This window comes from Blennius ocellaris, assembly GCF_963422515.1.
Source record: "Blennius ocellaris genome assembly, chromosome: 9".
In the NCBI taxonomy this organism is placed as follows: domain Eukaryota; kingdom Metazoa; phylum Chordata; class Actinopteri; order Blenniiformes; family Blenniidae; genus Blennius; species Blennius ocellaris.
In genome coordinates, this window is record NC_137658.1 from 3,440,725 (window position 1) to 3,455,931 (window position 15,207).

The 15,207-nt window shown below is 40.5% G+C and overlaps 1 protein-coding gene across 1 annotated transcript in view; it reads left to right on the forward strand.

Moving 5' to 3' along the window:
* The window catches only part of cplx1 (complexin 1), a gene marked incomplete at both ends in the record, with an annotated part of 45,162 nt that extends 30,819 nt beyond the window's left edge, over positions 1 to 14,343 (forward strand). Inside the window, 2 exons of the mRNA XM_080502822.1 lie at positions 10,167 to 10,342; positions 14,149 to 14,343. Coding sequence (XP_080358948.1) covers positions 10,167 to 10,342; positions 14,149 to 14,343 — 371 coding nt within the window. The remainder of the gene's footprint in view (positions 1 to 10,166; positions 10,343 to 14,148) is intronic.
* Between the last annotated feature and the right edge of the window lie 864 nt (positions 14,344 to 15,207).

Here is a 15,207-nt window from a genome sequence, read left to right on the forward strand (position 1 = left end):
TTTTTCATCGCCTGCCTCTTACTCCTGAGGGTAGTTTTTCCAAGGATTTGATTATTCAAAGAAAAGCACACAAAACTGTGAAAGCACATACGGTACACTCAATGTGTTTATCAGCACAATGAAACTAAATCAGCAGAAGATGAATGTGTTTTGGGGTACATTTGATGTTTTATGGGGCCCATTGAAATGGCAATTGAGAAGACAAGTCACATTCTCTCTCCAGTGTGATTCGTGGAATACTGATGCTGTATGTATAATGGATTTCTTGAGAATTATTCAAAAGAAAATGTTTTCCATGAGTGAGATTTCTACCCTATATTCTGCCTCCCATGAAGGAAAAAGGAGATAAAAACAACAATCCCGCATTGATACCTTTGTCTCTTTCTCCCTCACAAATGCATTTAATGAGCTGTCTGGCTGGGTATATTTAGCTATTTCCCTTTAATATAAGCTCATGCAAAGATCAAAAAGCCAGACACAGCTTGAAAAGAAAGCCCTGGTGTAAGATTACGCCTTCTGAGTACTGTCTGATACCTTATTGATCCCTCTAGGAAAAAAAAACAAAAAAACTCCAATTCTTCTACAATACTGCATCAGTTCTTTTTTTTTGTTTATAGAGCGTGGTCCTTCAAGCAATCAGATGTGCAGTAATTTCCTGAAGGACACTTCTTGCAGTGTCGTGACTGAGGCTGAGACCTTGAGTTGATAACATGACCTCAGCACAGACAGGGATTTACACACACAAGCCCCCGAGTCCACATGTTGACAGGATCTTCCTAAAGGTTGATTATCTCCCAAATCCTTCGCAGCAACCTGGGGCTGTACACAGTCAGGCAATAAGACAGGCACAAATGGCAGAAAAAAACGAAAACAATGTAGTTGGCAAGTTGGCAAGTTGGTGCTTTTGCTTGTTTTTTCAGTGAAACCACACCTTCGCAGAGAACAATGATAATTCGCAATGATGAGTACACGGACATCGGTATGGATTGACGACCACGTTGGATTGCGATGATGGCGATTCCCATGCATCTATTTGTGCATGTGCAAAAAGCTGCCTTTTCAGTGGCTCCAAGCAGTATTGTCATATAAATGGACACCAAAACATGACAAAAGTCTTCCATTTCCATTTGTAAATGGGGTTGTGTAACGGCGCCTAGTTTCTTGCAAGCTTTGTGTTTTAATTAAAGGCATACATAGTAATTAAAAGAAATTGTCATATTTATGCTTTCATTCAAACCCTCCAGAAATATATTTTTATACAGATTTTCCAATATGGATTCAATAATTAATGCAATTGTATTTCTTCTCTGCTTCATCCTGTCAAGACCTCCTGTCCCAAAAAGCCAAATTAGACAATTTCAGGAAATCCATCACAACATTCTTTTGTTAACCTTCTTGTGGAGCTGCTTGAATGTTGGCCCTCACTTCACAGACCTCAAGCCCGTGTCTTTCTGACTGGATTTTGCATTTTCTTAAAGTGTGACCTCCCACAATTCAGGGTTTCATGAATTCGTTATCCCTGTGACGGACAACTGAGCTCTCCGGGGGTCGACTTTGATTTGTTTCCCCATCGTCTGCTAGAATTGACTCCTCTTTGCATCTTCTAAATCAGTTTGCCTCCCCCCCCCCGGCTTTCATTGCTCGATTTGTACGATAAGTCCTTTGGTGTTGGAGTTTTTACGCTGCTGCAGTGTCACCTTCATGAACCATTACTGCTGCCACTCAGGAGTAATTGCTTATGAAGTTCTGCGATTACCCTCCGTCAACTCAAGCACAGGACCGACGAACCTCATCGGGATGAGAAAGCTGATACGATGAGACAAAGGACACTGTTGGACCGAGAGTCTTTACAAGGCTAATTATCATGATGATTTTCATGAAACTGACGGTGTCGGTGATATTAAACCGTTGAGAACATTGATTTTGAAATTCCTTTAATTGTTCATTCTGGCACTTAAAAATGTTTTTGCAATTATTTGTTTGCTGTTGTTTGTAATGGTATTTATTTAACTGAAATTGCTTTGTCTGCACTTTCAAAATAGACACAAAAACAACCCCAGACTGTGTGTGTGTGTGTGTGTGTGTGTGTGTGTGTGTGTGTGTGTGTGTGTGTGTGTGTGTGTGTGTGTGTGTGTGTGTGTGTGTGTGTGTGTGTGTGTGTGTGTGTGTGTGTGTGTGTGTGTGTGTGTGTGTGTGTGTGTGTGTGTGTGTGCATGAATGCTTCGCCTTGTCCCTGACGTCAACCTCAGAGGTGATAAATGTGGTGCATTCCCTGTGCATTCGTAGCCAAGGCCGGACTCTGTGTGGCTGTCCTCCAATGATAATGGTAGAGGAAGGGTGATAAAGCACAGGAATGATGCACCTCAAGCTGCTTTTTTTTCCCCCTCAGAGATTCACCGAGGTGTTCAGTGGATAAGGAGGGGATGAATGCTTTACATCTTATAAGGGTTCATACTCTTTTATTTTTTTTCCTCTTGAAAAATCTGCTGGCCTTTCAGTCATGTTTGCTAAATCCTTCAAATGTTGGCATGATCATACATTTCCACCTCCTCTTCTATCAAAGTGCATCCATGTTTGATTGAGGACTATAATTATCTTTCTTTTCCATTAGTTCCAGTTGATTTACTGATGGATGTAAATGTCTGCATTAAATCCATGATAAAACACCAAATTGCTATAGAATTGCTATTGCAACAATGCATCATCCCAACCTGCCTCACAATGTTCTAACTCCTGCTCATGTTTCCTATTAGTGGGTGAACAATCCAATAATGAAAAGAAATGGCCGCCCCGAGCCATTTGTCCCTGTACCAACTTTTTAATATTTCCTGCTTAAAACGGAAAAAGTCAGACAGCTTGGCCTCTATATTTTCTCACATCAAAGCAACATTACAGTTTCAAAAGCAAACGCGTTGGAGTTCTTTCACAATGAGAGGATCGGGGTGTTCACGACGGTCGGTACCAGTTGGTAAAGTGGGGCATCTTCACATGGCTTGGTTGACAATTTGATCCGCATCTCATCGTGTCCATGGTGCTTCTGCAAGCCATCATTACTCCCAATGGAGTGTAAGCACCTGGCATGGCAGCCGTCAACCGTGCTGTGTGTGAATGTGTGTGAATGGACGAGCGCTTACCACTTCAGCTTCTCAAGGTAGCTGGAGTGGTAAAATGTGCCATATATGTGTGTGTGTGTGTGTGTGTGTGTGTGTGTGTGTGTGTGTGTGTGTGTGTGTGTGTGTGTGTGTGTGTGTGTGTGTGTGTGTGTGTGTGTGTGTGTGTGTGTGTGTGTGTGTGTGTGTGTCTGTGTTTACCCTGTTCTCGTCTATCATCACAAAAATGTATTCCTCACACGATCATCCAACCTTTTCACGGCGTTCATGCCTTGGATCTTCAATCTCCCAGATCATGGTATTCATGGCAGCTACGTGAGACGACTGTTTATTGACCCTCCACTGCAAAATGTGGTTGTAGCACATTTGTAGCTTCTTTGATATTTGCTACAATGTGAAAAACAAAGGAAAATATTTTATTGTATGACCCTTCTCATGTGTCAGCGGAGCCAAACTGACCCCATGATAAGTATTTTTCAACGGATTCAGTGAGACTTAAAGAGACGGATGCTATTTTATCTTTTAATTGTCTTGGAGTAAATATTTTTGATGTGTTTTGTTTTTCTTTTTTTTTGTTTCCCTTCATGTATCAGCTGCCAATGCTTGCTGATGGGGGAAAATAAAACATAAATAATGATGATCTATTATGTACCACTCTTGTTTGCACTGTGGTGAGATAACAGTAATATAAAGGGCAGTTTAACAAATCTTTCAACACGATCGCTGTGTTTACTTTAAGCACTGGTGCTCACCTTACTAATGAAAGTCTATTTGATACTTATCATCCAAAACACAAAAAAATTAACATGCAATTAATTTGATAGTTAGTAAATGCTGCAACATCTACTTCAGCCAATACATTTGACTACATATGAGCACATCGCATGAAAAGAAAAAGATCATCTGTGCTTTTCCCCAACAACTCACAGTTTTCTCGTGTCCATTTCAGTCTAAAATAACATTTCTCTCCTGTCACTCCAAGCCATGCAGACAGTCTCCTGAACCGAACATGATTTTCTCCTCTTCTCTCACTGAAAGTGTTGTGAGAGCTCTCCAAGGACAGCTGTGTTCCACAGACCCGACCGCTCTCCTTCATAAAGTCAATATTCAGCACGAGCACAAGCAGCCCGGTGTGAAAATGACTCAGGGCTGCCGTCAACAAAGGAGCTTTCCAAGGTCTGACACTGATATATAAAAAAGAAAAGAAAAGAAAACCTGTGTCGGAGCATAACCACATCTTTTAAAGCATCACAACATGACCTTGACTTCTGCACAAACTTTTCAGAAGTTAGTGTGATATTTTTGTTACTTTTTAAATGCCCACGCTGATACTCGGTTTTATTTAACTCAGCAAGTCAAATGGTCGAGGCAAATATTAAAGTCGTGTGACGCACATGCAGTGAACATCATTACCGAAGGCACAGTGTCTGCTCAAATAAAGAAAACGGCCTCAGCAAAATAACATGCATAGTTACACTTATTTTCTTATCTTGTGACAGCAAATATTTATTTTACTTATTCAATAGACATAGAATGACAAAGGCAGTCACTGGATTGTCGTTTTCACACCAATACATGTGCATTTAAGCTTTTCTTTAATTTATGTTGTGGATTATATAATATAGAATATAACGACTAAATTCAGGTTTAATTTGCATCAAATTAAACTCAACTACCCAAACCCCCTACAATGTACTGACTCGAACAAAATATTACTGTAGCGACAATGTCATTACTGCCCAGGAGGAGCAGGAGTGAGCCAACATAGACCCCGAGATGAACATACCTGTTGTTTTTTCCTTTTTTTAAAATAGAAACCTGTCAATATTTGTTTTAATAATCTTTTTACTGGTCTGGTGAGAGCTGTGTGTCCTCCCACTACCTGTGTCCTCCTCTTCCTGTGACCCATGCCCTCTACATATACAACCTGTGTCTATTTACTGACACCACGTGTCCAAATATTGAAAGAACAAAACATATTTAAGTAAACTAATTAACCTGCCAACAATAAATATAAATGGCTCTTACAATTTCTCCAGTAGTAATGACTTCAGCATTTGACTTCGGGGAGCTTCATCTTTGACTTCCTCATGTTTGACAAAAACACGATAAAGTTATGCAGCGTAAAATTACTTTATACTTCGATTAAATAAAGCTAAGGCATTTAGTGAAATGGCTGAGAATACCTCACCTAAATGCCTATTAACTAAGGAATACTACACATGGAGGTGGAATAAGTAGCTGCTGAGCTTAATCAAATGGATTTATAGCAAAATCGCTGTATTTTTGCTGAAGACAGTCATAACTGAAATAAAGGTTACATGTCGTGATGCTCCCTGGCTAATACTAACGGCTGTAATGTTGCCTGATGGGTAGGGTGAGGATAGGGGGCGGAGCCTAAGCAACAGGAATAGACTGTAAAATATCCAGGCTTTGTTTAGAACCACTTCCAGCAAAATCTTTCATTGTCTGGGAATTCTGCTCCTCAACTTAACCTTCATGGGCCATCAATCCCCAGAACACTCATTTAAAAAGGGGTTTCCTGGTTGTAAACTAAGTTGCCCATCTAACTTCTTGATCAAAATTGACACTTTGACTTTATATTAATACACTTTTCTTTTCTTTTTTTTTTCCTCGCTTAAGAAAAAGAGCTGACATGCATAGCTCAGAAGCTACGATACCAGCAAAATACCCTGAATCTTATGAGAGCGCTGGAAAGCAGGGCAGCTGCCATTTCCAGTGTGATGTCTCTCTGCCCCTGTCCTCTCCTACCCTGAGGGTTCCCTCGGTGGTCCCTCCGCTGGGTTTTGGACCACCGTCCTGCCCAGCCTGGGGCAGGAAGCTGATGAAGACAGTTTGCCTGGCTAGTGAACGCTGTAGGTGGGGGGTTGAGGCAAGGACCCAGCCATGGGACTGCTGAGGCGTGGTGACAGATGGGTGAGCGGGAACACAGAGTCCTTGAGCTGGTCCTGCTGATTGCTCTCTCTTATCACTATTTTTTTTTGTTCCTGCAGTGTCTCCTGTGAGCTCTTTGTCTGTTCTCTGATCTTTTCTTTGTCTTACATTTTTCTACCACGATGAGCCCCCTTCTTTTTATGACTCCAGGATGGCTTTCATATTCCAATCAGTCTCAGACCCCTGTTTATGCGACGGTTCAAATTAAAATGCATTGTTTTTGCATTTTCATTTAGAAAAAGATAGAAACATTTTGAAAGCAATGTTGGTTTAAGCAAAAATATTTCCACTAATAAGCAACAACTTTGTATTTGCGGTGTTTTGTGTTGTGAAAATAAAAAAATGTGTGCCATCAGTGATTCATCAAGCAGGCAAATATTCAAATGTCATTTTTAGATGTGCCGCTGAAGGTTATGAAACACTAATAATGTCCCCGTGTTCATATGTCAAAGTGTCCTTGAGCAAGACACTGAACCCCAAACTGCTCCCAATAGAATAACTGAGCAATTTGCATATGGTAGCTGCCTCCATTGGTGTGTGAATGTGTGGGAATGGGTGAATGTGATTAACAGTGTAAAGCACTTTGAGGACTGCGCAAATGGTGGAGAGCAATACAGACTGTAAGTGAAATGCATTGCAAAATATATTTATATGTTAGCACTCTAAATTCTCAATAAGAAGACCTGGACTGATTCTGTCCATTTGCATATTCGAATTGTTCCAACTGAACATATCACCTCATCTCCAAAGCATTTGTTGACGGATGAGTTATTTGTTGTGTCCCTTCTAATTGAGTATTTTGAGTACTGTTTCAGTGGTTTTCTAAACGTGGCTTGGACTGTCTCTGCTTTCACTCTGGAGCCTTCTCGTCATACTGCACACACACACACACACACACACACACACACACACACACACACACACACACACACACACACACACTCCACAGCTGGCAGCCTTTCACGACACAGAGGCTTCGGGGACCAGAAGCCGTCTCAGACTTTTATACAATAACTTTGTCAACAATCAGACAAGCTAATTAGCCTTGAGCATGAGGATTAGCGAGGCAGAGGTTTGGAAGGAAAACAAAGAGAAACGGCAACATATGGAAATACATGGGAATCCATTACTAGGAGGTAATACATCATGGGTGGCGTGTTATGAAGGAGGCAGGTTCTCATGTGATATCACAAGTTTAAGTGGCTGATTTTATCCTATGGCTCCATTTGTGTCATCCTCACGAGGAATATTGTTTTTTTCAGTGGATCTTCATAAAGCTTCATAAGGTATAATTGGAGTTTTAGTGGGAAAATCCCTATCAGCCACTTGTTGAATTATGTGGAAACAGAAAGAAAAGATCCAACTGGAGGATATTTCAAGATTTTGTTGTTTTACACTTAACTTGCTTTATTTCAACAATGAACCCATTGATTTAACTGTTAATATGAACAGAAACAAATCACCTTTTTCCAGTAAAGCTGAGATTTTCAGGAGTAAAAGTGAGCTCAAATGCGTAATGACTCAGTACATCATATAAATAACTATCTTCAGTACAGACTGACCCACTGGAGGTAAAGACAAGTCCATGACTCATTAGAAAAAGGGATTTCTGTGTTCTTTTGACTGATTAAAGTCTCTGACCATACATCATTTTGACTGGGCAGACTCCAGGCTCCACACTAATGGCTGCATAATGCAAATTATTTTACTGTATAGGTTACAGCGACATGAAAAGTCTTAAGATAGATGGCCGTGATACATCAACATGACATAATGCCATGTGTCCAAAAGACTAACAAGCAAAGAGTTAAGGGGGGGGGGGGGGGGGGGGGGGCATTAATTAGCAGTCACCCTGCTCCATATGAAAACGGACTGGGGCTCATCGTGGTGCATCAACATGGCTGGCTCAAACTGCCAACAAGAACCTCAAGGTCAACTCTGTCTCATCAATTTCTCCGCTAAAGCAGATGGCTATGTCTTGGAGTTTTTTCCTCCAGAGAGTCTGCGAGGCTTCGGATTCAGGCCGAAGCTCACACCGAAGTGGAGACTGAGCCTCTAATAATGAAGGGAAGTGTGCTCGTCGGAGGGCAGGGTGTACGGAGCAGGGTGCGTCCGGTGTGGTCCAGGAGGTCCACTTCTCATTAAAATCAATTTCTTTTCCTGCTGGTTGGAAATGAGCAGGGAGTCACGGGTTCAGGACTTGCCGGACCGCCGTTCGGCACGCTGGCTTGTTTCCAGCCACTGAGCTGGAAAGAAGAGCTAGAAACCCTCTGGAGCGAGAACGCACGGGCAGAACTGCGTGTAAATGCAATCTGCAAAGGCACCGCCGGAGCAGCTCAACACGCAGGCTGACAGTCGGCATTAGTCTGTTCAACTTTCAGGGTTTCAACTTTGGCCTTTTAAATTGTTGCCACTTAAAGGAGAGGCAGTTTTGTTTTACAGGCCCTTTCTGAACAATTGCTCAGAGGAGGATGTAGATTAGTTTCATGTTTATGTGAATCCCTTAATGATTTCTGTGAGTCTTTATGTGCCTTAAGAGCTCAAAGTGACAGGATTTCACCTTTCCCTATGGTCTCAAGGCATGTCGTTGGCCATTATTCTTGAATTGCGTCAATGTTTTATTTCACTGTGGACAGAATTTCAATTTCCAATTTCAACTTGAGTAGTATTTCAAGTAGTGGTAGTTCAACCTGTTCAAATAGTCCCACGGAAACTTTTAAATTTAAACTCCAACGTTGTTCTTTGTTGTGAATCAGAGAATATGTGATGAAAATGTCTATATTTTCAATATTTACAATAAAAAAAAATACTACAATCTCAACATAAAACCAATTCTATTGAAACCTTCTGGTGCAAAATACATTCAAATATCCATACAAAAAAGATTCTCTTATAGCTGTTGAATAATGTATATATTTTTAAAGACTCATACTGACAGCATGACTTTGAGGCTGATGGGGGTTTGAAAATGGTGTCATGTAAAACAGAGCCTTAACCTCATTTGAGGGGTTATATAACATGACTTGACTACATGACTTGTGACTGATGAAGTGGCATCGCCTTCATGTGAGCGCAACACAAAGACACTGATAAAAAAAAAACTGTCTTCATGTCATTCAAGAACAAATTTATGGAGCAGCTTCTTCGGCTTTTTGACAACTCTGACAGTGTTGATGGTGAACATGGACATGCACAGTTTTCATGATTATTCCCGCAAGGTTTTTTTTTTTCTTTGTCTTTCCATAACATCTTTGTATTGTTTCTACTGTGTGATAAATGTGAGCACTGCTATCCTCTCATTCTGTACATCCCCACCTCGACCCTAACGCCTCTTCCAAGATCGGGGGAGGTCTCAGGGGTATCGGAACAACGTAGAAACACTGGCCTCCTCCACACGAAACACTTCCATTGATGCCGGATACTATACAAAGACAGTTATAGAAAAGAGTGAATGATGCCACTGCCTACCGAAAACCTCACCAGTATAAACAAGCCTTTTATCTCGAATAACAATTAAAGCGCCATCAGTACATGTTTAACGTTTACACTTAAGATACAAATCAACATGGGAAACCCAATGCTATAATTAAAAGATAAGGCCCTCGGCGTTGAGCACCCCACTGTCAGAAACATGGGCTGTAATCTCTTGACTGCATTCTTGATCTCCAAGCACATCGAACAAGTGGAGACGTGATATGAGATCAATGGCAGAACGGGCCTCTGTGTCTGTGTGTCGTGAGCCTTTGAAGGGCTCTCCGTGGCTTTTGTCCTGAGGTCTTGACCCCCAGCTGCAAGTGGTTGCTTTGCATGAGGACGCAAAAAAAAAGGGCAAGGCAGGCGTCACAAAGACAAATCAAGACGATTCCTAATGAATTATTGCTGTGGCTTTTATCCCCGGCTCTTGTTCACGGTGCTCACCTCTTGTTCTCTTTTGATTGTAGTTCGCCCGAGGGCAGGTTGTGCCGCTCTTCAATTGTCCTATGAATATTTATATGCAAAAGAAGTACATCCAAATCGTAGCGGTTAAATGTGGTGCATCATTTTAATACTTGCGAGGAGTAAAACGTCCGTTTTGTTTGTCAATCTTTCTTCCAACAACAGGGGCCACCAAAGACATGGGCAAGATGCTTGGCGGCGAGGAGGAGAAGGACCCTGATGCTCAGAAAAAAGAGGAGGAAAGACAAGAAGCCCTGAGGCAACAAGAAGAGGAGAGGAAGGCCAAATATGCAAAAATGGAGGCGGAGAGAGAAAATATCCGACAGGGCATCAGGGATAAGGTAAAAAATATTCCCACATTGTTCATTCTCATGCACTCTGAGGACACGACCCTCTGGTTCAAATAAACACACAAACTGTGCTATTACATTAATTTCATTTATTAATTTATCGCCACATGTGAGTCTACAACAAACAATGAGCTTACCCATTTGCACGAGTAATACATATTGGAGGAAAACCAATCCCACCAATTCCAAATAAAAAAATGTTCTTTCTTCATTATTTCTGGAAAAAAAAAAATCTATAAAAATAACTCCCAGCAGTAGATTTCAACATTTTAAAACCTTACTGACCCTATTTCTTTGTATCGCCGGGACAATTTTTTCCTTTGACAAAGTCATTGTTAATATTTGATAAGATGGAAATGAAATGTGAAATGATGGTATCAAAGCGTCTGCAGCCTGCAGTGACAGATTACACCCGGCCGCAGTAATAATGCATGGGATATATAAATACTCTTTTAGGGATTTTGAAGCTGAATGTCAAAGTTTTCCATGTGTGTACCACTGTCTCTGGAGTTTATGGATCGGCTCTTAATGCCACTTTTTTTTTTGTTTTGGTTTTCCACTGGAACACTTTTGGAGAAAGAAAGATGAGGGAGAGGGTGTAATATGACAGCAAGTCTCTGAGAAGTGTTTGATTATAGAGAGTGGAGAGCGGCTGACTAAGTGCGAGTGCCTTCGCTTCAACTGATGCAAGTCTTTGTCACAGTGGAACAAGCCTGAAAGGAGAGACTGACTGTAAAAGACTTGAGACGGAGCAGCATGAAGGGAAAGCAGAGAGCAAACAATAGGAAAAGGGGAAGATACAGGGAGAATTATCCATCAGTAAATATTGACAGTTTTTTTTAAAGTTTTGCCATAAAGTCAGAAAGAAACATTTCTTTTGGTGTTGCATGAAACCTTCTGACGTGTTTGTTTGGAAGCACTTCTGAACATCATTATCTGAACATTCAGCCAGTCGGGATGCTGTGTTAGAACCCTGCAGAAATATGTGCTTAACATTTATTTTATTCTCAGTTATTTCATTGTTTCAACAACTGGGGGTTGTGTTCAACTCCTAATATACAATCTTTGCAGAATTAAGACTAAAGATAGTGTTGTGTTGTGGTAGTTTGCACTCTGTTTGTTTTAGGTTTGGTACCCAAGTTAGGTTGACAGGAACGCTCACAGAAACATTCAAGGCTGTTCTGAGTTATGAGAAATGTAAATTTCTTAACCTGATTTTACTCCATAAAATGTGTATGAATGGATTGAGAACACCCTTTGGAGAAGCCCCATAATGCTCCATTCCCATGGAGGACGGCATCTTCCTGCACAAAAATCAGAAAACCGTGATCCTTGTAGCGCTAATTATAACATATCTGAAGGCACTTTTAATATCAAGGCTGAGACTTAATAAAAATGGCAGAACAAAAAAAACTGTGATTAAGGTGTAAATGAAATTGGTCCCCCGGATTTGGTGAAAGGGTCTGCATAATACAGCAAATTAGTTGTCACAACAACATTTTAAAGTGAAAACGCAAAACCCTCATTGTGTGCCGGGGTTCCGTTTCCATGACAACAGTGTTTGGAGCCACACAGCAAATGCAACATTTTGAAAACGCTGCAAGTCAATCTCTGCGTGAATGGGACAAAATGGAGCTGCGACAGCGCATTCGCACCACGGCCATAGTAAATGCACATGTATAAATAGATAAACAATAACAACGTAATTGTTTTCCTCCAGAGTGTCATGACTCCCAGTCCATATTCTCCTGGGACTTGGTAGTTTTGGAGTTTATTGCTAATGTTCATAGCGTATTGTTCTCTGCCTGCAGCAGTGTGTGGTTTCATTAGAAAGAGAAACAGCACCCACTAGTGGCCCAATATGAAGACTACATTATTGCGATCGTGGGAAAACGTTTGCAGGTGGGGAAAACACGATCCCGCCGCAGACTACATCTTTCACATCTTTCAGATGATGTGAAAATACAGAAACAGAAACTCCGGTGTATTTTAAATATTAAGTTCTTGAGAAAGTATTTCTTTCTCATTAAGTCTTCAAAGCTGTCAGTCAGACTTCAAACACACTTTCCCACGAGGCCTTTTTTTTTTTTTTTTTTTTAATCACTTCAGGTTTTACCCAGAATGATTGTTTTAGTTGTGTCAGTAGATAATACTGAACCAAATAAATGCACAAAATCATAGAAATAGTGAGACAATAAATTAATGAAGAATTTTGTTTATTTATTAATTTGTTTATTTGGATGGGACAGTGCATATAAATGAACCAGCCATCTCTTTAACAAGGTTACTGTAAAAATGTCGAATTTAGCACAAGGCTAATTTCCATACATTGTACCACATAAAACCATACAAGCTTTCAAACATATGAAAACAATATGGTCAAACAAAGACCTTTAGTTGTCAATCAGAGAATTGTGCTGCAGAAACAGCTGGACTCCACTTGATGCTGTTCTCCCAATTCTGAAACACAGTCGTGATTTAATCGAAGGCTTATATAAGCTAACTGAGGTCCAGAACTGCTGCTGAGTGCTTCTGCCACTATAATTGGTACATAAAATATCCAGGAAGGTCAAATTAAAGTAAGCAGCACTTAAAGTCTTCACACCAGTCAAACAATGTCAAAGCAGCCTCACAATCAATAGCTTAATTTCTCCTTGCAGTCGCTGCTCTACAATTAACAAAGCCCATTGTTCACGCCAAGTACACAAAGTTTACACTGCACTTCAGAGTAATGCAACCTGAAGCTTATTTATGCTCTTAAAGAAGAATCAATTGGTTGCCAGAGTAATTCAAACACTCTATCTTGGATATTGATTGTTGTTTTCAGGTTCTCACGTAACACTTTGATTTTGTACAAAATATCAGCAGCAAAGTAGATGAAGCCTGTTTGTTCAAACTAGAAAAAAAAACAACAACTGAATTGTTTGTAGTTTGATATTATTATGCTTATCATCATAATTACTACAGCCAACAGAGGCACTGACACATTAACATAGAAACTAGCAGTTTACTGAAATAGTCAAAACGTTTTTTGGACGGAGGCTAACAGTTACTTATCTTAATAATGAATCGCCTGAGTGTTAAATCAAAGTGGGAAACCAGCAAGTTAAAGCTTTAAACCCTCAGGAGGTTTACTTATGAGTAGTTTATGTCCATTTTGCTGTGCACAGTGATCGACTTTGCATTGTCACTGTCAGAAATGCAGTTTTTTATGCCTCGGTCATTCTTTGTGGCGTTTGCAGTGTCCCGAAAACCCTCACATTTCAGATCTTTCCAACTTGTATATTGTCCAATTTCTAATAGTTTTAAGATCCCATTCAGATCTAGACTAGACTCGACAATCGTTTACAAAAATTTCAGCATTTAAACGATTTGAAAACGAAGTCTGTTTACGGAAATCGCAGAGATATTGAAAACAATGTAGTTTGCATGTTTGGCCACTAGTGGGTGTCTGCTCAAAAGTGACTCACATCCGTTTTGTTACCATGTGAACGGTGCAATTCAGATTTGTTTTCCACATGTCTTCCAATGGGACCGCCATCTGAATGGCCAAGTCTCATATATGTGACTTTGTTGAAAGGTGGAGCTTATACGAGTACTCCATGCAGTCGGGTCCGAAGCATTCCTACTAATTAAAGCAAACTGAGAATTTCACTGCTGCTCATGACACACCAAGCAATCACAGTGCAGCATAATCCACTTATTGCCTGGCAAAGTTCGTCCACCATTAAATTGATCTGGCGTTAATATGTCACATTTGTTTTCTTCTTAACATCATTCTGTTCTTTCTTCTGCAGTATGGCATCAAGAAGAAGGAGGAGAAGGAAGCCGAGGCAGCAGCTGCGATGGAGCAGGCGTCCGAGGGCAGCCTCACCCGCCCCAAGAAGGCGGTGCCCACCGGCTGCGGGGACGAGGAGGAGGAGGAGAGCATCGTGGATACGGTCATGAAATTCATCCCGGCGCCTCTCATGGATATGTTCAATAAAAAGTAACTGTGTTTTTCTCGGAGGGGGTGGGAGGGGGTTAATATGTGAGTGAATTCTGGCATCTATTCATGTAATCAATGCTGTACCACCTTGGCCCCATCCCGATCTGCAGTCACACTTTTCTTCACCTCTTCTCCAACCAAACGTCTAAGATTCCCGGAGCCGTGCAACGTGTCATGATTTTGTCCCTGAGTTAAACTATCTGCTCTCACACAGTGATTCATACTTTTTTAATATCTCCAACAGAGCATCTTCCTTTGATTATGAATCTATTTTGAAAAAAAGTATGCAAACACCCACAGAGATGTTTAGTTCGAGGCAAACTGATGCCATGTTTTCAAATTGTCCAGCGCTCGGAACCAGATCAGAGATCGCCCATCATCCACCCTTTTTGTTTGTAAATAGCCTCAGTTATATATATATATATTAAAAAAAAGTACTATATATGAGTGAAATATCACATATGAGATGAAGAGTATAAGCCATATTTTTAACTTTTAAGAAATTATCCAAATCATATCAAAATTTGATTGAATTTTCCATTTATGTTCTTGCTAATCTTTGATACATACGGTGTATATAAATGCATTTCTATCAGTTCTCCGTCGTGAGGTTACACCCCATGAACTGTCCCTCATGTTCTCATTGGTTTACTGTGATTGTGGCGTATGAGCAACATCTGTACATCTTTTCTTTTGTTTCTCTTTCTTGAGCATGCAGTAAATGCAGTAAACCATTGTGAAGTGAAGTGCAAACATCAGAGCCATTTCATTTGTTATGATGGAGCAAAATACAACAAAAAATTTGAGGCAATAACTGGTTTTTCCACTTTCAGTCAGCTGCAACTTTGTCCACCGTGTACAGTGATTG